This window comes from Mirounga angustirostris, unplaced genomic scaffold (genome assembly GCF_029215605.1).
Source record: "Mirounga angustirostris isolate CCGP_5_RB_7025 unplaced genomic scaffold, mMirAng1.0.hap1 SCAF_8, whole genome shotgun sequence".
In the NCBI taxonomy this organism is placed as follows: Eukaryota; Metazoa; Chordata; class Mammalia; order Carnivora; family Phocidae; genus Mirounga; species Mirounga angustirostris.
The window spans coordinates 51419609-51440471 of NW_026991716.1; the positions used below are offsets into that span (position 1 = coordinate 51419609).

The 20863-nt window shown below is 38.3% G+C and overlaps 1 protein-coding gene across 17 annotated transcripts in view; it reads right to left on the reverse strand.

Annotated features, from left to right (window-relative positions):
* The window catches only part of DST (dystonin), a 364879-nt gene that overhangs the window by 97589 nt on the left and 246427 nt on the right, over positions 1 to 20863 (reverse strand). For all 17 annotated transcript variants that reach the window (XM_064597729.1, XM_064597726.1, XM_064597725.1 and 14 more), the window contains 11 exons: positions 18568 to 18691; positions 15122 to 15330; positions 14165 to 14482; positions 13386 to 13552; positions 11384 to 11540; positions 10337 to 10463; positions 8178 to 8240; positions 6847 to 7088; positions 5208 to 5337; positions 2093 to 2292; positions 169 to 664 (listed from right to left, as the gene is read on the reverse strand). In XM_064597729.1, the coding sequence (XP_064453799.1) occupies positions 169 to 664; positions 2093 to 2292; positions 5208 to 5337; positions 6847 to 7088; positions 8178 to 8240; positions 10337 to 10463; positions 11384 to 11540; positions 13386 to 13552; positions 14165 to 14482; positions 15122 to 15330; positions 18568 to 18691 (2233 nt within the window). The remainder of the gene's footprint in view (positions 1 to 168; positions 665 to 2092; positions 2293 to 5207; positions 5338 to 6846; positions 7089 to 8177; positions 8241 to 10336; positions 10464 to 11383; positions 11541 to 13385; positions 13553 to 14164; positions 14483 to 15121; positions 15331 to 18567; positions 18692 to 20863) is intronic.

Here is a 20863-nt window from a genome sequence, read left to right on the forward strand (position 1 = left end):
CCCCCGCTCCCCCGCTGCATCCGCTCATGAACACAGAACCACTCTCTGCACTAGGGAGAGCGGGCAGAGTCCCTTCAGGGTCCTAGATTCGGGGCAACAGCCTGGAAAGAGGCACGGCAGGATCTCCGTTTCTGGGGAGATACACGTATTCAAAGAAGACAAACAAACCTGCTTTTTGCTCAACATCCTTAAATGATTTTAAGATGCCTTCTAGTTGCCTACTAAGTTCTGCCTTCAAGTACTCTTCCTTCACCAGTGCTGACAAATCCTCACAGAGGGCCTGGGCCACTTTTATCTGCTTCATTTCCTGCTCTAGTTCCTGCTTCATTTTTTGGGCTGCTTCCAACTGCTGGTTCATAGCCTCGGGGTGAGTGCTCCCAGCCGCACTGCTGCTGACTTGATTATCCAAGTCACTCAGTTTATCAGAAAGGCTTCTCAGCAGGCTTTGGTACTGTGTGCTCTTAACAATGGCTTGGCCAATCCAGTCACATCTGTCGCTCAGTTGTCCTGTGAGGCTGTCCCACTTCTGGGTCACAGCTGCCAGTTGCTCCTTCACGACCCCGTGGAAAGAGGGGTGTTCCCCAGGTCTGCTCAAAATGCCCCGGCCGGCTGCTGTTAGCTGTTCATACTGAGGCTTCCGAGTGTCAAATTCTTGCAGCAGAATCTAAGGCGAAGACGTAGCGAGGGTAAATAAACACCCAAGAAACTGAAATGGAGCTTTCAGTTTCTAGACAGACAGAAATGGTATTTATCTACCTAGTTTTTATTTTTTCTAGTTCCTGTTGTCCTAGTTTTTATTTCAAGGGCAGGGCAATGATCTTAAATTAGTCCAAAGGGCAATGGGGCTTTGCAGAGATAACATTTTGTCTAAAATAACATCCTTCACAAAGGGGAAAAAGCAGAGAGTAAATACGGCAGTCTGGGCAGAATGAACGACAGCTGATGTACAAATATTCACAAATGAAGGGAAGCACTGCTATTGGACAAGTTTACAGCATACAAACACCAAATTTGTATTTTCCCACTTGCAGTTTTCTCTTCGCAGGGTATTTTAAATGCTCTGTAGCATTTTATACCAAAGGAAATACACACGGATGACACTGTTAGAATACATTAACTCATGGGGCATTATTTTACAAGGGCTTTTTTAAGATACAAGGTTTATTAACATTTACAGTCTCTATTATAAAAATTTTAGCCAATAAATCATGTTGCTCAGAATGTGCAGTCTCAGCACTGACTCCCATTATACAATGAGTGACCCAGAAATCTCCCTTTGTTACTACAACATTTTATCTATCTCAGGGAGACTACCAAAACTAGGGGCCATTATTTCTCCCCAGGTATTTATTTATATCTTTTGCTTTCATTCTCTTCAGATTCAGAACGTACATGAGCTAGGACATGCTGATGCTCAATGACAAAGACTGATTTGTATTTTCAAAGTACAGGACTAGCCGCGCTGCTCTAGATACCATATGTAGACGTAGGGAAATCCAACTGGAACCACAACGGAGCTTTTGCTTCTACCTCTGACTTACAGTTCAGGAATTTTTTTTTCTCCTTGTGGATTCATCCACTTTATAATTAGACTAGTCTAAGTGACGTGTGGTTCAAGGTTCCCTCTTTATTTCTCTTATTCTTTCTTCTCTTTTTATTCTGTCTCTCCACCCCTCAGGGGCGTATTGCATGAGTTTTACAAGTTTCATTATCTTCTACCACAATCAAAATGAATAAAACCTCAAAGGAGTAATTTCTAAACAATAAAAAGCACATACCAGCTTCTCATAAAAATGTTATTACTTATACAATCACATTAATATTTCAAAGAAGGCCCTTTTTTAACAGGGTCTGCACAAACCACAAGATGACTGAAATGATCAAGGGACTCGACCCACTCATGGGCTCAGGAGACTGTTCTGGGAGGCCTCCTGGCTTTGGTGCTCTGGGGGTTCCCCACTAACCTCAGGACAGTATCTTATGGGCATCGGAAGCATTACAAACACACTTCAAGGCAGTTTAAGCACATACTGTCCAAAGCTAATGTATTTATAATGAAAACATTTGTCTCCTTAAGTCATGTAACACTCACCTGCACCTGCTGCCTCTGTGTGTTTAGCATATTTGGGTCAATTGACAAGGGCCCAAGAACACTGACCATCAGTTCTTTTTCCACAAGCCACTGTTTTAACTGAGCTTCTACAGTCTGGAACTGGGTTAGATTATTAGAGGATTCTTCCAGTCTTTGTTGTCTATCAACTGTTAACTGATTGAGTTCTTGCCACTTAGAATCTAAAAGAAAAAGATGAAACTGGTGTTTAGTTTTTATACATTTAACATCACTGTCTATGTGAATACCTCAGGATATGACTCAAAATGATACATAATGGCTATCATTCCATCTTTGTAACTCTTCTTACACAGTTGATTAAAGTGTAACCTAAGAGTTAATTGCATTTAATGATACAGATTTTATGGTCCTGGAGCTGTGTGTCAACTAAAAGTATAAGAAAAATTTGAATCTGACCTCAGAAGATAATGTAGAATATGGAATACTCCTTAAGGCAAACAGGATCCAGAGATCCCACATTTCTTCTAGAAGTCCTATAGAGTCTGTTTGTTCAACGATAACTGACCTACTACAACAAGGAACATTAACCCTTTCTTTGTTTTTTTAACATATAATGTATTATTTGTTTCAGAGGTACAGGTCTGTGACTCAACAATCTTACACAATTCACAGCGCTCACCATAGCACATACCCTCCCCAATGTCTATCACCCAGCCACCCCATCCCTCCCACCCCCCCCCAACTCCAGCAACCCTCAGTTTGTTTCCTGAGATTAAGAATTCCTCATATTAGTGAGGTCATATGATACATGTCTTTCTCTTTCTTTGAATAGCAAATCTTCAAAGATCACTGCTGGGCAAATGACTCCCAAATTTGTATATCTATGCCCCTTCTCTTTTATTCAAATCACACACAATGACAACCACCTGCTTGAAAGTTACACTAGGAAATCTCACCAACCCTTTACATTAAAAACAACAACAACTTTTTATTCCTATCAAAACTGGTGGATTTTCCTGATTTTTAGATTTCTTTGAAAGGTTATTCTTTCTTCCATAACACTGAGGTACAGTAATTCAGAATGTTCTTTCATGACTCTAATTCCTGTCTTCTTGATCATAAAACCTTAAACCTACCCTTTACATTCCTAGTGCCCTAACTCCATTTTGGTCCTCATCATGTTTTGCCTAGACTAGTGGTTCTCAAGCTTCAGCTGCACTAGAAGCACCCAGAGGGATTAAGACAGGTTGCTGGACCCCATCCCCCAAATTTCTGATTCAACAGGTCTGAAGTGGGGCCTGAAATTTTGCATCGCTGGAAAGCCCCCAGGTGATGCTGATGGCGCGGCTCCCCAGAGCACACCTTTGAGAACTACAGTCCTGGACTATATAGTCTTCCCACTGGTTTCCTTGTAATTAGTGTTCCTCAGCTGCAACCCATTTGGTTCTAAAATAATTTCCCTAAAACAATCACTTAAATATGTTGTTCTGTGCCATACCCTTCAATAATTAACTTCTCACCACCTAGATGATAAAATATGAAGACTTCTGCCTCACATTCAAGGCCTCCCACAAAACTGGCCCTAGCCTAGTAATACTGGAGGGTCTGCACCCTGAGATTACACCGCTAATCTCGTCCTGTTGATCCTACCGTTATCATCCAAACAGGCCTCTGTTACACCAGCCCCTTACCTAACACACTCTACTTCCTCTCCGGATATCCCAGCGCTATCCTTCCATCACAATTCCACTAGACCTTACAAAACCTCTGCTCGGAAGCCTTTCCTACTGTTCCCACCCTTAAGATAGTATGCTTCCTGAAGCCAAGAGTTACTGACCATCATTTAAATATATTAGTCACTCAGTAAACAATCACTGATGGGCAAGATTTGTTGATCTGACAGATTTTTTTCATCTAGCACAATGCAATAAATGGCTGCTTCTAATAGAACCCAATCCCTGAAACCTTACCTAATGACATCATTCTATATGGCATGTTCTAGTCAAACATAATCTAACTATAAAATAATGTAATTCAAATAATGAATTGAAAGGGAGAAATATCAAAATCTTATCAGGAAGCTTTTTTGAAATACACACTCCTCACTCTCACTCCTATTCTAAAATGCCTTGATAATCCTGTCCCAAGTAATTCTGATTATCCCAGGAGAGAGCCACTGAATTAGGGACAAATTATAATGTGACAGGAGCCTACGGTTGGATCAACTATACCTTTGAACATTAAGGTTCCTTATGAGAACCTTTTTTCAAACTAAAACATACTTACCAATTTTTAAATTTATCATAGCATATCTGACTCTAATGGAAGGACAATATTTAGCTCAACATAATGGAACAATTGAAAGTAAAATAACTCTTATTATAATCATAGTAAACAAGCAGCACCTACAATGGGCCAAGTACAGTCTGTATGAGCTGTACACACATTAATTCATTGAATTTTCCAAACAATACTATGAAGTAGGGAAAATTAGTATTGTCTTACATGCATTTCCCATATCATTATAATAATGGGAAGGGGTGATAAGCTAAAAGGACTTATGAAGAGAATTCTGTGTTTATGAGAAACAGTTTATACAGGGACAGGATGGAGATGAGAGGATAACTCTGGATGAAGAATGGAAACCACCAGACTTCTGTGGGGAATTACTTTTTAACCCTGACTGGGGAAGAGAAGAACATAAAGCAGGGGCCAAATGAGTTCCCAAAGGAACTCCAGGGAGGAGAAGGGAGCTTACCTTTTTCAGACAAAAAAATATATATATAAGGAATATTTAAAATAAAATAAAGTATAAAAAAACAAACACCAAAAATCAAGTAAAAAATGATGAAAACATGGTACTCAACACACAGCATTTTATTCACTAGTATCTACCGTCTTCATAAAAATAAATTTAGTTATGGTGTTTAGCAAGAAAAATACAAGATATGCCCAGTCCCAGCACACTATAATTTGAAATGACACTTTTAAATTTGCAACATCTTAAACATGAAACATTAAAGCAAATTCAAAAATAACTGAGGCTGGTGGATACATTTTTTTCTGATAAAGACTGATTAAAAAATGATTGTGCTTCTTTCTATTCACAGACTCTGGGATAAGTGACACAACATACCAATTTCTGTCAGCATCTGTTTCCATTTGGGGGCCTCAGGAGTGTCTGGGTTCTCCTCCAACAGCTCTGTCAATTTGTCTTTCAACTCCTGCACTTTGTTTACATTTTGCTTCAGTTCTGCCTCAAATGACTAAACAAGGAGAAAAAACTCTGTTAGAGTACGTCAACATCAGAAGACAAAAACACAATTATAGTAGATGAAAATATCCACTGTGGAGTGCTGAAGTGGGTGAGGGGCCAGAATTCAGTGGTTAATTATTCTCCTTTCCTTTTCTCAAGCAGTCTTCAACCATGTGATAAAGGAATCCCAAAGAGGAACACTACAGCTAGGGAGAAAATGACTCTAGTCCCCAGTAGCTAGGAAGAATTTCCTATTATTCTTAAACAAATCCCTTTGGAAAAAAGGAAGATGACATTAATAATACTGTAACTGATAAGGACATCAGTCTTCACAAAGGCTGCCAAGTTCGAGAATCTACTAGTGAATCAACACTTTTCTGGATTAACATGTTATAGAATTCAAACACAGACAGACATTTTTGCCATCATTGTCACAATGTAAAATCATTTCCCCAATCCTGACAGTTGGGGAAAGAAATGCCATCTATTAAAGAAAGGGCAAGTGTGAGCTACCCTATTTTATGTGGGACAGAACAAATCCCTAATACACCTAAATAAATCTTTTCCAATAGTTGACTGGTTAAAATCCCAGACTTAACCTGATTTAAAGGTGACAAAGTTGGGGCACCTGGCTGGCTCAGTCGGTGGAGCACGCGACTCTTGAATTCAGGGTTGTGGGTTCAAGCCCCATGTCGGGTGTAGAGATTACTTAAAAATAAAATTGTTAAAAAAATAAAGGTGGCAAAGGTGCTTACACCCAACAGTTCACTCATCTTTATAATGTATGTGTGTGTAAAACAGATGACTATTATCACTTTCTTTTTTTTTTTTTTTAAGATTTTATTTATTTATTTGACAGAGAGAGACATAGCGAGAGCAGGAACACAAGCAGGGGGAGTGGGAGAGGGAGAAGCAGGCCTCCCGCCGAGCAGGGAGCCCGATGTTGGACTCGATCCCAGGACCCCGAGATCATGACCTGAGCCGAAGGCAGACGCTCAACGACTGAGCCACCCAGGCACCCCTCCTTTTCTTTTTCCAGTTTCAATTATTATTTTGTATTTTTTTAGTTCAAGATTGAAAAGTGGCAGATTGCCTGTTGTTTTTTTTTTAAAGATTTTATTTATTTATTTGACAGCTAGAGACACAGCAAGAGAGGGAACACAAGCGGGGGGAGTGGAAGAGGGAGAAGCAGGCTTCCCGCGGAGCAGGGAGCCCGATGCGGGGCTCGATCCCAGGACCCCGGGATCATGACCTGAGCCAAAGGCAGACACTTAACGACTGAGCCACCCAGGCGCCCCTCACTTTCTTTTTTTTAAATTTTATTTTATTTTGTTATGTTAGTCACCATACAGTATATTATCATCACTTTCTACAGAAAGGCACATTAAACAAAACTGGTCAGTTATTTGCTGAAGGTTACAGAGCTGGAGATCAGAACACGGGTCCTGAGCACCAGGCCTCCGATGGATGCTAGTCTGTTCCCTTTCAGGTCTTTGGCAAATGTATGCGCAGAATGTACCTTATTCTGTTCCACCTGCGCCTTCGCAGCGTCCGCGTCTGTCGGAGTCGGTGCCTGGTGCCACTTGGCCGCAGTCTTGTCCATCGTTTGGAGCCAATGCATCATTGCGCTGGATTCTTCCTGAGCCTTTTGCAATTTGGAGAGCTTGGCATTCAGTGCAGCTATCGTATCCTTAAGTAAAAGGCCAAGATCTTCATAGCCATGGCTTATGTCAGCCATACCCTTTTTAACGGATGTCAATCCTAAAAGTATTAAAATAAAATAAAACCAGATGGACACGTTTTCAGGACGTTTAGAGTGAAGCTCTAGAAATAAAAGTTTGCTTTACATGATAGTCCCTCCTATTTTGTCCATATTAAGCCTACTATGATAAAGTCATAGAATTTTTAGACTAAAGGGTTAAAAATGCTAAAAGAATTTTTAGGACTATCTTATAATGCTATTTAATAACCAACGATTTACGGAGGGGTGGACGAACCATGAGAGACGATGGACTCTGAAAAACAAACTGAAGGTTCTAGAGGGGAGGGGGGTGGGAGGATGGGTTAGCCTGGTGATGGGTATTAAAGAGGGCACGTTCTGCATGGAGCACTGGGTGTTATATGCAAACAATGAATCATGGAACACTTCATCTAGAACTAATGATGTAATGTACGGGGATTAACATAAGAATAAAAAAAAATTAAAAAAAAATAACCAACGATTTAGGTACATTGCATAACACAAGTGAAATGAAAAAGAGATTTTTCAATGGAATGGGAAACCAAAACCATGAAATGCTATGTATTAAGTCCTTAGTAATTAGTGGGGCTTAGGAATCAAACTCAAGAAAATAGCTCAAAGAATGTTATTCAAGTGACAAAATACCTTAAATTATTTAACCAAAAAGAAGGAAACATAACCAAATGCCAAACCAAACTACCAGATTTCACTAACTTGAGATTAACAAAATTGCATGGAATGTTACATAAATATATCTATGAAGATATGACTATGATATAAAATAATAATGTTTTAGGGGCCCCTGGGTGGCTCAGTCGGTTAAGTGTCCAACTCTCGATTTCAGCTCAGGTCATGATCTCGGGGTCATGGGGTCAAGCCCCGAGACGGGCTCCATGCTCAGCACAGACTCTGCCTGAGATTCTCTCCCTCTCCCTCTGCCCCTTCCCCCACTCACACTTTCTCTCTTTCTCTTTAAAAAATAAATAATATCATTTTAACTCAAGGTTGACATTTCAATATAACTACTATTCATCTCTAAAAAGATCTTCTCTCAAAAAAGAACATAAGCCAAAGTTACTATAATCATAAGCACTTAAGTTACTATTCACCTTTATTTGACAAAATATCTTGAGTATCTGTGGCTGTTCCTTCACCATTTAATATTACTCCACCTGCAAAAATATTAACACCGAAGTAGTTACAGATTTCTATGGTATTTCTACACATTAATAGTAGATGGCATTAAATCAAACCCCATAAACAGTAATCATTTAAAAATGTTATTACTACTTGAAAATATAAAATATTGATTCAATTTCTAAATCAAATGAAGGTCCAAAATTTATAGATCCTTTCTGGTATAGAAAATTCATTCTTAAAGTAGTAACATGATCACCTGAAACGTTAGAGTTTAATAAGTTTAGATCATATACATTCATCCTTAAGTATTAATTAAAAAACAATTTTGTGATAAAATTGTTTTATTGTTATTTTTAGTAATAAAGTCCTTGAAGCTCAAAAGTTGCTCGCTGTGTGTGTCGCAAGAAGCATAAATGACTGACAGACAAACCCTTACTTAAGGATTTGAAAACTGTGTGGTACAGTTACACAGTGTTATTATGGGTTTAATGGAAGCAGAATGAGGTACAAAGACATGAAAAGTTAAAAGTAAAACAAACAAACTCTATTACTGAAACCCACATTATGTCAACACAGAGAGAGAAGAGCACAGTGGTTAGGAATGCCTGGGCTTTGGTGTCTGACTCACCTGAATTTAAATCCCAGCTCCACTAATTACTAGCTGAGTGAATGGACAAATTAATCACCACCCCACCACACTGGTGGGGATAATAATACCTAACTTGCGAGGCCACTGTGGGTATTAAAGACAGCTAACGGATTGCCTAGCAAATAGGAACTACTCAGTAAGCAGTAATTAGTACTACTCTTTAATTACATAAACATCTAGCCTTGGTTCCTATTTCATAAGCAGAATATTAAAAGACTCAATTAGACTTTCTCAGGCATGTAGGCATTGGCTACCTATCTATAAAACACAAAGACATTTCCTAAAACTAGCCACACAAGAACAAGTTTAAAACAGGAATATTTAAATATCTGGATCTTAATCTGAGTTGTGTCTCTTTAAAACAGAAAAAATCACATACATTGGCATTTCAGTCGAAAGTGAAAATATCCTGAATCAAGACTGATTCCTACTGTGCTTGGTAGTTATCAAGAGAAGAAAAAAAAAAAACAACTTCTTACTTATCACAAATATAAAGTGGACCTTTATAGAATAGAATTCCTCTTCTTAAGAAAAAACACAACAGAATTCCTTTTCTTAAAAAAAAAACAAAAACAAAACAAAACACTTGACATTTCAGGAAATCTGATTAGAAGAGAAAGGAGAGATCATCACTCCATATATAATATGAGTACGCTCTGAAATGGGGTTAATAGAGCGGAATAAATGTTTGCAAGAGGCCCAGCTGGAACATCTCACAATAGGGGCAGCTGGGGGGCTGGGTGGAGCAGAAAAACCACAGAGGGTACTCAGAGACTCTCAGAATAAAGATACGAGATCTGCCTTCGTCTATTCTTGGATGAGAAAAAAAACAAACAAACCCTGATATTAACAATATAAATATGTTTTAAACTTAAAACCATATACACAACTTAAATTAATTTTAGAATCATTACTTATACATGACTCCACTTCTGCTGAGTGGCTCAATCATGACTACAATTTAGGTACACTGGCTAACACATTATATAATTGTTTTCTTTGGGAACAGTGTAGAAAATAAGGTAGATGGGGATTTTTAAAAATACAGAGATCCACTCTACAGAAAAGAGCTGCTTCCTTCCTTCACCTCTCCTCTCCCAGGAGACTGGGCTCATTTATTAAATATTTCAGTAGAATCTGAGTTATCTCCATTAATTAAGGTAGAAAACAAATTGGAACCTGATTTTTCCTCTTCCCCAATATAATGTTCCTTATTCTTACATATTAATTTGGTTACATTTTAACTGTAGTCTCTATGAAAGTGAACCATAAGAGGGATTTGAAATTTGATGAGTACAGACACTGTTCCATGCATGGAACATACTTTTAGTGCATGTACAGATGCCATCTTTCTTGTCACTCTCCCTTTGTATTTCTGAGGTTATTTTATGCATTAATTTAAAAATTAAGGGAAACAGAAGTAACATGGGTGGACCCAGTTCTTAGGGGGTCTGCTGTGGATGTAAACAAAGCACATACCTGATTTCACTGCTGCTATTGCCTTTGCGGGGGTAGTCACAGCGCTGATTAGGTTACATAGTGAGATCCCACTGTTGTTTACTTTCTGAATCTCTGGTGTTTTTAGACTCCACTTCTCTTGTAATTTCTTGAGATATAAAAACACAGTATTTTTCAATCTTCATAATATTTTCAAAGTTACACATTATAATTCAATTTCTTAAACATATCTTAAAGCAGTGATGACTGCGGGTCCTGATTCGTGGGGGAGTGGATAGAAAAAAAGGCACTATGCCTAGGTGTTCCAACAGCCCAGGTGACTGTTAACACTGTTAGTGGTGAGGAGTGAGATATGGTCCATCCTACATTCTGCTCCTAGCCACAGTGGATGTCAGCCTATTTCTAGCTGCCATGGGTTCCAAAGTAACTGTCAACTGTCGGTCTGAAAACTGTACTTGGTACCAGCCAAGTTACAAGAAGAAATGTACTAGAAACGATTTAAAAAAAAAAAAAGGGAATTCAGAATTCTATTTAATAGTGAGTTTTAATCCTCAAAATTTCAATGAATTTTTAAAAACACATATCCCCACAAAGTTGGAGTGGGAAAAGCGCCATAACTGGGCATAAGTTTTATGATTTGAATCAGATGACAAAAGACTTGTACAGTATCTGTACTAGAGATTCAAATAGCTTCTACCTTCAAATGCTGGTTACAGTGATATATCTGAGCTAGAGTTAAATGCTGAATTGAAGATCTTTTACATAATGTTATAAGAAATGGTATTAAAAAAACACTGAAAGTAAGTACAGATTTGGTGGGGAAGAAAACTTGGGTACTAGAACAGTCAGCAACTCACTAATACATCTCTTTTAAAAAGCAAATTAACTCAAAATTTGTGTTCTTCCTCAAAAGGATTAGAGCTATGTCATGATTTCCAAATAACACCAAAATATACTGAAGATAAAGTGGGGATCTAACTTATCAGATAAAAGGAAGGCACTAATAGTCTTTTAACCTCTCATTACTCACATGGGCAAAGAAGAAATTAGTAGTAGATAATAATTCACCTTAGTTTCTTCCAAAGATTTTCCTAAATCCTCTGCACCAAAAGAAGGCTGCACAATGGGAACTCTTTCCGTTGTTTCTTTTATCCATGATTTCAATGACTTAACAAGGACTTGGAAAGCATCCATCTGTTCTTGACAAGAAGATATGGCTTCTTTTCTAGATAACAAAAATTATTGAAGAATTTAAGCCACAGAAAGAAAATACTCCGAAGGAATAATTACTAGTAAATAAATTATTATTCCTGTATCAGGCCTACAATTAAGGGAAAAAAAAAAACCTTCTCCCATGCAAACTCTAACCCTGGATAAAAGGACGAAAGGTCTCATAGGTGCCAAGTGAAATCAGCTAAGTAACTACTCTATTTCTGAGGCACACTCCATAGACAAAGATAGGACCAGTTAAGAAATCCATAACCCATATGGTAATGGCACTTTATAATACTACATAAACTCTGGGGCGCCTGGGTGGCTCAGTTGGTTTAGCGACTGCCTTCGGCTCAGGTCATGATTCTGGAGTCCCGGGATGGAGTCCCGGGATCGAGTCCCATGTCGGGCTCCCTGCTCAGCAGGGAGTCTGCTTCTCTCTCTGACCCTCCCCCCTCTCATGCTCTCTATCTCATTCGCTCTCTCAAATAAATAAATAAAATCTTTAAAAAAAAAAATACTACATAAACTCTAGGACTATATAAACAGTTTTAACACTACTTAGATTCAGCAAGCTTTGATCTGTCCACTTTATATGGTGCTTAATGCCAACAGGCACAGAACCAGCAGGGAAACATTTACAAATCACTGATCTGAGGAAAATATGCCACCACCTAGTGGTTTCTACACGACACTACAGTCACTTTAGTGGATGAATAAACCAGGTGCTTCAGAGAGTCCAGATTGAACTCTCCAAACATGAGGTGAGGCCTAGTGACTAAAGAATGGTACTGACTGCCTCCTTGACAGCTACTCAGAAAGCTCCACAGTGAACTATATGGATCTTTCTGTATACTAAGCACCATGGAGGGAGGGCACCTGCCCAGCACATGAACAGCTGTGAGGTTCCATTTGGTATGTGGGTGGCATGTGGATGGCATGTGGGTGGCATGTGCCCGTGTGCATGTGTGTGGAATACTGGCACAGAAGGGTCCACTGCAGCTGGACTAATTACTGATGACTACATGGTTTTAAAACTGAACCCTTCTGGAAGAAGAAACCACCTAAAGTTCACCTCGGAAAACCAAGAATATCATTTCCATGTGATATGAGTTAAATATTACGTGACAAGATGGAAAATGTAGCTCTGGAAATAGTAATAGACGGTGCTCAAAAGTTTTCGGTAGAGAATTCTGAAGAAATAAAGAAGAGTTAAAAGACAACTATTTTCTATCTTTGTGGGGTCTTTAGCAAAACCTGACATATATTCTAAACTAACATGAGATCAGAAATAGAAAGTCTAGTCACAAGGTTTATCCCAGTACAGCTTTTTAGCTCAACTCAGGTGCAAGCTCTTGTTTCTTATCTTGCTTGTTCACGGAGTCATTTCTTACCTACAATTCTTTAAAAAGTAAACTATTTTACCAAAAAAAAAAAAAAAGGCCATCAAAAACTATATTGAAATTGTGCAGTTTCTGAATTAAGCCCCAAAAGCAATGAACCATGAGCTATCTTTCAATGTTATTTCTGATTTTGCAAATAAAATTGTGGTATTTGCCAAAGGCTTCAGAGACCACAGTGATTTTAGATTATTTTCAGTAATACACTACCACCACTATTTTTCTACATAATACTTTCTACTTTTAGGTAAGAAGTATCAAATTCCCTTCCTAAATATTCTAACAAAAATGCACTTAATTTTAATAGCAAAAAAATATATATCAATATAAAAGCACTTACAAAGTAGCCCAATGCTTATCCCCAAAGTTTTGTCTCAAGTATCTACATGAGCAAATAAAAATAATTCATTCTTTAAGTATCAGGTAGACTAAAATCCAATTTCTTAAGTGGTGCTTACTTTTCTTTGATGGTATCCTCCATTTCCTTGAACTTCTTTGACAAATTATTTGTTTTTTCAAAAACCAGAGCCTTATCACCTGGCAAGCCATGGCTGGATATCTCCTTCAAAACACTGTGTAAAACTTCAAGATCTTTCTTGTGTTCTAAGAATTCAGAAGTTGATTCCTGCAAAGCATTTAGATATTCAATCAATCTAAGATGTTGTTAGATCTCCAGATGGCATTCTATCAAGAGGTACATATGGGACCAGAATGGCTCTACTCAGAATTTCACAGAAGAATCTTAGGATCTGCCTATGGTCAGTACTCTAAATATAAACAAACATGCAGTTAGGCTGTCTGAAAGAGAACACAAGTAAATTTATTTAATTTAGCACTGGGTGTTATATGCAAACAATGAATCATGGAACACTACATCAAAATAAATAAATAGATAGTACATTTATCTAACTAAAAAAATAAATAAATAAAAAATAAATAAAAATGCATTCCTTATAGTCTGTCTTTTGTGGGTTCTGGCATATGATACCTATATCATCTTTAATATGTGGAAAGTGTATATGTGAGAAATGGTGTTCATTTCTAATCAGTGAGCAAAGGCTTTAAGGAGAAGATGGGGTTTGGGATTTTTGAAGGAGGGAAGCATAGATCCTTATTAATCCATCAGCAATTAAAAATGATGATTGCTAACTGTAATGCTGCTAATACATGCTAATACAAAGCTGGTCTGAAGTGTTCATGAGCTTGACCAACCTCGTGAATATGAAGGAAGACATACCTGCATGTACTGAGACAATTCAGTAACATCTTTTCCTGGCACATCTGCCTCAGTGAGAGCCTGAGTTTTTGTTTCTAAAAATGTCTGGAGCTTTTCTGAGAGGTTCTCAAAGAGTTCTACTTTGGTTTTTAGCTCCTCCATTTTGGCAAGTTTTTCTTTGTGTTTATGACTTGCTTCTGAAAAGCGGACAGACAAGTCCTTCATCTTGGCTTGCAGTGAGGATGCAGTGGATGGATCCGTGGTTTCCATGAATTTCTTCAGTTTTTCATTCATGGCATTTATACTGCTCTGACGACCTGCAATATCCTGTTCCAACATCTGAAATGAACCAAATACGGCCTGTGTTTTATAATGAGGTTTACAAAGAACATCACAGAGTGTTAAAAAATGACCATACGTAACAACGTGCGTATGAACAGCCTGTGACTAAGGAAGGTTAAGTGGTGGGGCTGACTGGCCAGTCTGCTCTGCCCGTTGAGGCACACGGTCCCAGATCTCTTCAAGACAGGGCGGAGACCAGCCGGCGAGTTGCCTGAGCGAGGCAGGAGGCGGCTGCCCCTCAGCAACCCGAGACCTAACGGAGCCGAGGGATTATCCACGGTCCTAATTTTTAAAAGGCTGGACAACAACAAGATTGATCTGATTAACCTCATGTGCAGCTGGCTGAAGCTGTGATGAACAAGCTAGGCCTCGTGTATGTGTAAGCCATCTATAATGAGTTACATTCGAAAAAGCATACAAAGCTCTCCCTCTACTTCTTCAGAGAAAAACTGCTTCATACATGTGTCTCAGTGCAAGCACTACTTTTCACAGTTATACTCAGGAAACCTCCTGTCTTTATCCTTAAGTTTATCTTCAATCTACCCATCCCTGGGACTTTTTAAGTGGGGTTTTGTTTTGTTTTTGTTTTTTTTTTTAATCTAAAAGTGATTTTTTTTCTTTTTAAATGTCACTTACAATGTTTTTACTGATCACATCCTGAAGAGCGGCAGAGTTTAAGGGCACTTGACCTTGCTCTTTCAGAGAACTTTCCACACTTCCCATCCAGTCCAGCATTTCATCCAGGCCATCCTGCACACTCAGTGAGCGGGTCAAGGTTATTTGCAGTTTTTCATTTCGTTCATTAACAGACTTGGACAGATCATCATATCTCCCAACAATGTCATCTAGTCCAGAAAGATCAGGAAGTGTTAACCACAAAGCTCTCTTTGCCCTATTCCTTTTCAAAAATACACTAAGGTGAGTCACACAATTTCCACACCAAAACTGGAAAAAGAAAAAGTTTTAAATGATAAATTCAAAATGCAGAATCAGAGCACCATCCGAAACCTTAACAAAAGAAAAAAAGATCTCAGTGGAATATAAAAAAACTGAAGTATTTTTTAAACAATAGTTGATATATATGTCATCTGCATTTGAAAAGAGCTTTTGGGATGAGGAAACATTTGAATTTTCCCAGAGAAATGTTAGTGGTCTAAACAGTTAAACTTTAGAGTAAATGCTGGTTCTCAATCTGACATTTTCAAATTAGCCATACTAGATAGCCACATGGAAAAAAGAAAAAGGTGACAGTCACACGCAGCTATTCTCAAGGACAATACACAGCTATAAAAAGATTTATCAAGAATTAACCTTTACATATAAAAATTATCTTTCCCTTGTGCACAGCAGGTATTCTCTCTCTCTCTCTCTCTCACACACACACACGCACACACACTCAAATATATACTTAAGCTTTTGTCGCCCTTCACAGTCTAAGCAAAGTACTTGAAAGCACAGAAACTGACAGATGCACATATGATGAGAAAACAGATAAATACAATGAGAAAATAAATCATGAAAATTCACTTAAAATAAGATAGGTTGAGATTATGTTTCTAAAATATAAATAGAATTTATTTGAAAAGTTTAATAGCAGACCAAAGGGAAAAATAAATAAGGTTAACAGGTTGACCTATGTCAGATGAGATTAACTTTCTTTCAATCCTGAAGACTTAAGATGTTAAAAAAAAACAGGCTGTTCTAGCCTAATTTTCACTCAAATGGAAAGTTCTATTACTTTAACATCCTACATTCTGTACTGTAGACCTATGAGAAGTTCAAAGAACAATGATTTTTAATGTATTAATCTCTCTCTGGAATAAATCATCAATTTATCACTTATTGTCCAATAATTTGAAAAGTATTTTGGGGCGCCTGGGTGGCTCAGATGGTTAAGCGTCTGCCTTTGGCTCAGGTCATGATCCCAGAGTCCTGGGATCGAGTCCCGCATCAGGCCTGCTCAGCGGGGAGCCTGCTTCTCCCTCTGCCTCTCTCTCTCTCTCTGTGTGTCTCTTATGAATAAATTTTAAAAAATTAAAAAAAAAAGAAGTATTTTAATTATTTCTGATTGCTTTAGTTGGATATATTGTATGTTCAATTAGAAAACTCTGACTGCAAACACCACTCTGAGAGTAAAACATTTTACATGCTGTGTTTGGCCCATGGAACACAATCTATAGAAGCAATATTTCTCTTTGATTGTTTTAATGTATCATGAAAAAACACTTTCACAAGTTTTCACTGAATTGAGAGGTTAAGCTTAGATAATTTAAAGAGACAGTCAATGGTCCCATCACAGAACACGATGAAGCCAGGAGAGTGCAGACGGGGCAGGGGAAGGCAATGAATATGCACCAAGATGCTATCAGCAGACAAAACAAGCAGCAAGTTCAAATATAAGCCCTTCTTTGGAAGTCACAAGAGAAGATACTCTGAATTGCAGGTGGTGATTGATTAGCAGGTGAGCTGCCTCTCAACTGGGCAACTCTAGGCATCAGCAGGGTAAATCAGCAATCTGGTTAGCCTTGAAAAGTGATTTCCCAAGCAAATTCAGCTATTGTACTAAAATTAACACATTTTGAGTGTTACTATTTTTGTATTTCTTAATGATGAAATATTGTCACTGAAGTGAATTCTTGCTTTTACTAAGTAAATATTATTTTAGAAGAAAAGAGTACAAAATGAAATCTACTCTAAGACTGTTATTTTTTTAAGTGGTTGGTTTTCTTAGGGGTCAGACAGATCTTAGAGAAATTCCTCTATATCTTAAATATATTTTCACATATTCCTAGAAACTTATGCCAGATAGAAGTTTTAAAGTCTTAAAATAATGTGTAACGTGAATTTTTAAGCTAATAAAAACAAAACTATGTACACTTAACAATGGGGAAAATGCCTCTGCAAATAACAGAAGCACATATATATTACAGTCTTTCTTTTTCCTCCAAATCTCCATGCCCAAGTCCTTAATAGCAGTAGTTGCCAATGTGGCATGACAAGATGGTACACTGGGATATAGGAACAAAATATTAGAACTTCCATTCATGTTTTTATCTTACATGTTAAAATTTTATGTTTTTGTGTTTTATAATTACAATACACATGATGTGATAAGATAGTAATATTTGTATATAACTTATAAATACACGTGCCTACATGAAGGTATATGCTGAAATTTTTGAAAGGCATATGCATGATCAAAAATTTTAGACATCTTTAAGAATGAAAAAAAAGTTTTCCTTCTAAGGACTGGTTTTAGAAAAGCAAAGATCCATCCTTCTCTTCATCTAAAATTTATTCTCAGATTTTAACTCATACTTGCTTTGGTGTGAAACACAGGTCCAATCATCTTATAAAACATTGTGTTTATTTCATGCATAGAAATATATAATAACCTTGAACTACACATTAGGTAGTATGAAAAGCCACAAAGTCAAAGCAAAAAATACAGTAAGAGGGCAATCATTTATTGATACCCCACTGTGCATTTAATCTAAACTAAATACTATGAGTGGATACAAAGAATAACATGTAATAGCTCTTTTCTCAAGAGATACCGGCTCTAACGTGAGAGGACACAGAAGCACCACTATGACTGGATACAAGTTTCTGGTATCACTGGAGAAAACTGGGGTAATCAGAGCCCTGTGAGACCACTCAAAGGCTCCTAGAAAATGGAGAGGTGGGAACACTGTTTTAAAGCACGTCTCTTAATGCCATGCTCCTGCTTTCGACAAAGACCCCTCAGTGAGTCTCTTTTGGCCATAGGTTTTAGCTCTGCCCAATGCCATCCACCAAAAGAATCTTAAGTTCTACTTTCTGTGATGAATATTACACAAAGAGTTTTTGTTACATTTTCTAAATATAAAAATAAACTTTAAACATACTCTTTTCAAAGTACACATCCCCCACTCCCAATATACCTGCCCCAAAAGGCATGCCTCCTCCCAGACTGGGAAGTACCATTTCTCAGTGAAAGGACATAAGCAACACAATACACACTGGTGAGCGTGTTCTCCGTAGCAGAATGCCTTCATTGAGAATTTACCCGTGAGAAAGCAAACAGGGAAATAAACAATTACCCAGTGTTTTCTGGATATCATTCTTGGCTGGAAGTAGAGATCCTCTGGCATCTAAAAGCACTTCAGCCGTTTTTTTCAGTTTCTCTACAGCAACCTGCTGACTTGATATCTGTCCTTGCAGAGCCTGGAGGATTGAATGCTTCAGTTATACTCAATAGGATTAAATGATATATTTCCAATATTAAAAAAATTATTTACAGTACAATAAAGTAATATTAGACATAAAAATCTTTTCATCATTATAAACTTACTCGAGAGTCCTTAGAATAGGGCCAGTTATAAAGTGGTGTTAGCAAAGGCCTCAGCCAGTGAGGATAATACCAATTCAGTCTTGAAATAAACCATTGAGCATATATATATGTTCATGATACTTGGCCTGATTCTTGATCTTGCGACCCTCTACCCCTAGCCTGAGATCTCCCTTCATCCCCATTTCATAGCCTTGGATGATACCCTCACTAACCACCTGAAAACAAAAACAAAAACAAAAACAAAAACCAACCTAACTCAAAAAAAACAAACAAAAACAAACAAACAAAAAAAACCCCACACCTTTGGGACTATTTCTAACTCCAGGTAAGGAAATAATTAAGGATTTCCATTTCAATACAAAGTCATATTTATTTCTGCTTACTCAACAAAGATTACTTAACATCTGACAAATTCAAAAAAATCTTGCTGGGTTTGTGAAAATACAAAACCAAACAGACACAAAGCTCACCCATAGGGATCTTATGATCTACATCAGGAACTGTAAGTGCTACTGGAAGCTGAGAGGAGGGATAAGTGGAGAGGGAAATGAGGACCACCTCCATGCTGGTGGTACTGGGCTGGGTCCTGAAGAAAGTGTGGATGGAGACAGGCAGAAGTGGAGAGGGAGGACATGTCCCTGCAGAGTGAACAAAGATGTGGACAGAAACATCACAGGACAGGGGAGAGTCCCAACCAGGTAGAGAATGTGTCTGGGTGAATAAACAGCAATAGGACTGTCCAGCTAAAGAGTTTACATTTCATCCTGCAGCAATGGAGAGTCGTTCAAGGATTCTGAGTATGGGTTGACATGCTCAGAGCTGTGTTAAGAGAAGGCTAAATTTGTAGCACTGTGTGGGGTAAATGACATGAGTAAGAAATGAAGCAGAGACACCAGTTAGGGGAAACTTCAGCAGTAACAAAGGAGAGAGGCCCTTCTGGGCTGGGAAGGCAAAATTGGTTACAGAGTTGGGGAGGGTCTCTTGACAACTGGTTATCTAAAGCTGAGCTGTGAGATATGGTAGTCACTAACTACAAGGAGCTTTTGAAATTTAAAATTAATTGAAATCAAATAAAATTAAAAATTCAATTCCTCAGTTGTACTAGCCACATTTCAAGTCCTAAGTAGCCAACGGTGACGAGTGGTTACCATATTGGAGACATTATAGAGCATTTCCATGGCCACAGAATGTTCTATGGGACATCACTGCGTGAGGAGCCAGGAACAAGGAAAAAGAAGAGACAAGAGAAGTGTCCAGTGTTTTTGAGCCTAGGCAATTAATGGAATTCGTAAGCAAAAGTGGGAGCAAGTTTAGGAGCAAAGGAGAGTCTGTTCAGGAATTTATGACTTCAAAGAGCTCTTAGGATCCTCATATAGAAAGAAAAAAAACAACAACAACCCAGTGAACTTGGAAATGGAAGTGACTCTGAACACAGGCTGGAACGAGACATAAAGTTCTAGAAGCCAAGACCCATGGAGAGACTGCTAGAGGAGCAAGCACAGAAACACCGGAGGAGTAGGCCATAAGGAATCACGGAGAGTTCATATACTTAAGCGATGAGAAGGGAAAAAGAACAGATGTAATCAGGGATTTGGAATTGGGCCTGGAATAATTCTGTCCCCAAAGGTTATAGGAAGAGAGAAAGTGGAAAAGGTTAACAACGTCATTTGCTTCAGAAAGGATACTGTAATCCTGAATTTGCTGAATAGAGGCCCCCATTTCTCTAAGTACATGTGGCTCAACAATTACAACGAAGAGAGAAGAGGTAGAGGCAAGAACCACAGATAAATCTTCCAGAAGTCCGGCCCTGCATTCCTAACACCTCTGATGTATCTGTGTCCAAACGGGCTAACTGTCCACCCGGGCCCTATGCCTGGCTTTCACTTCACTGGAGCTACTCAAGCTCCTCTTCCAGTCTCACATTCGGATTTCAAATTCAAATTCCCATATGCCCAACTGTAGATGAACTCATCCCTGGCCATGGGCCCAGGTTTCCAACTGCCTCTTGATCATTTCCATCTGGGTGTAAACAGTCCCCTCAAACT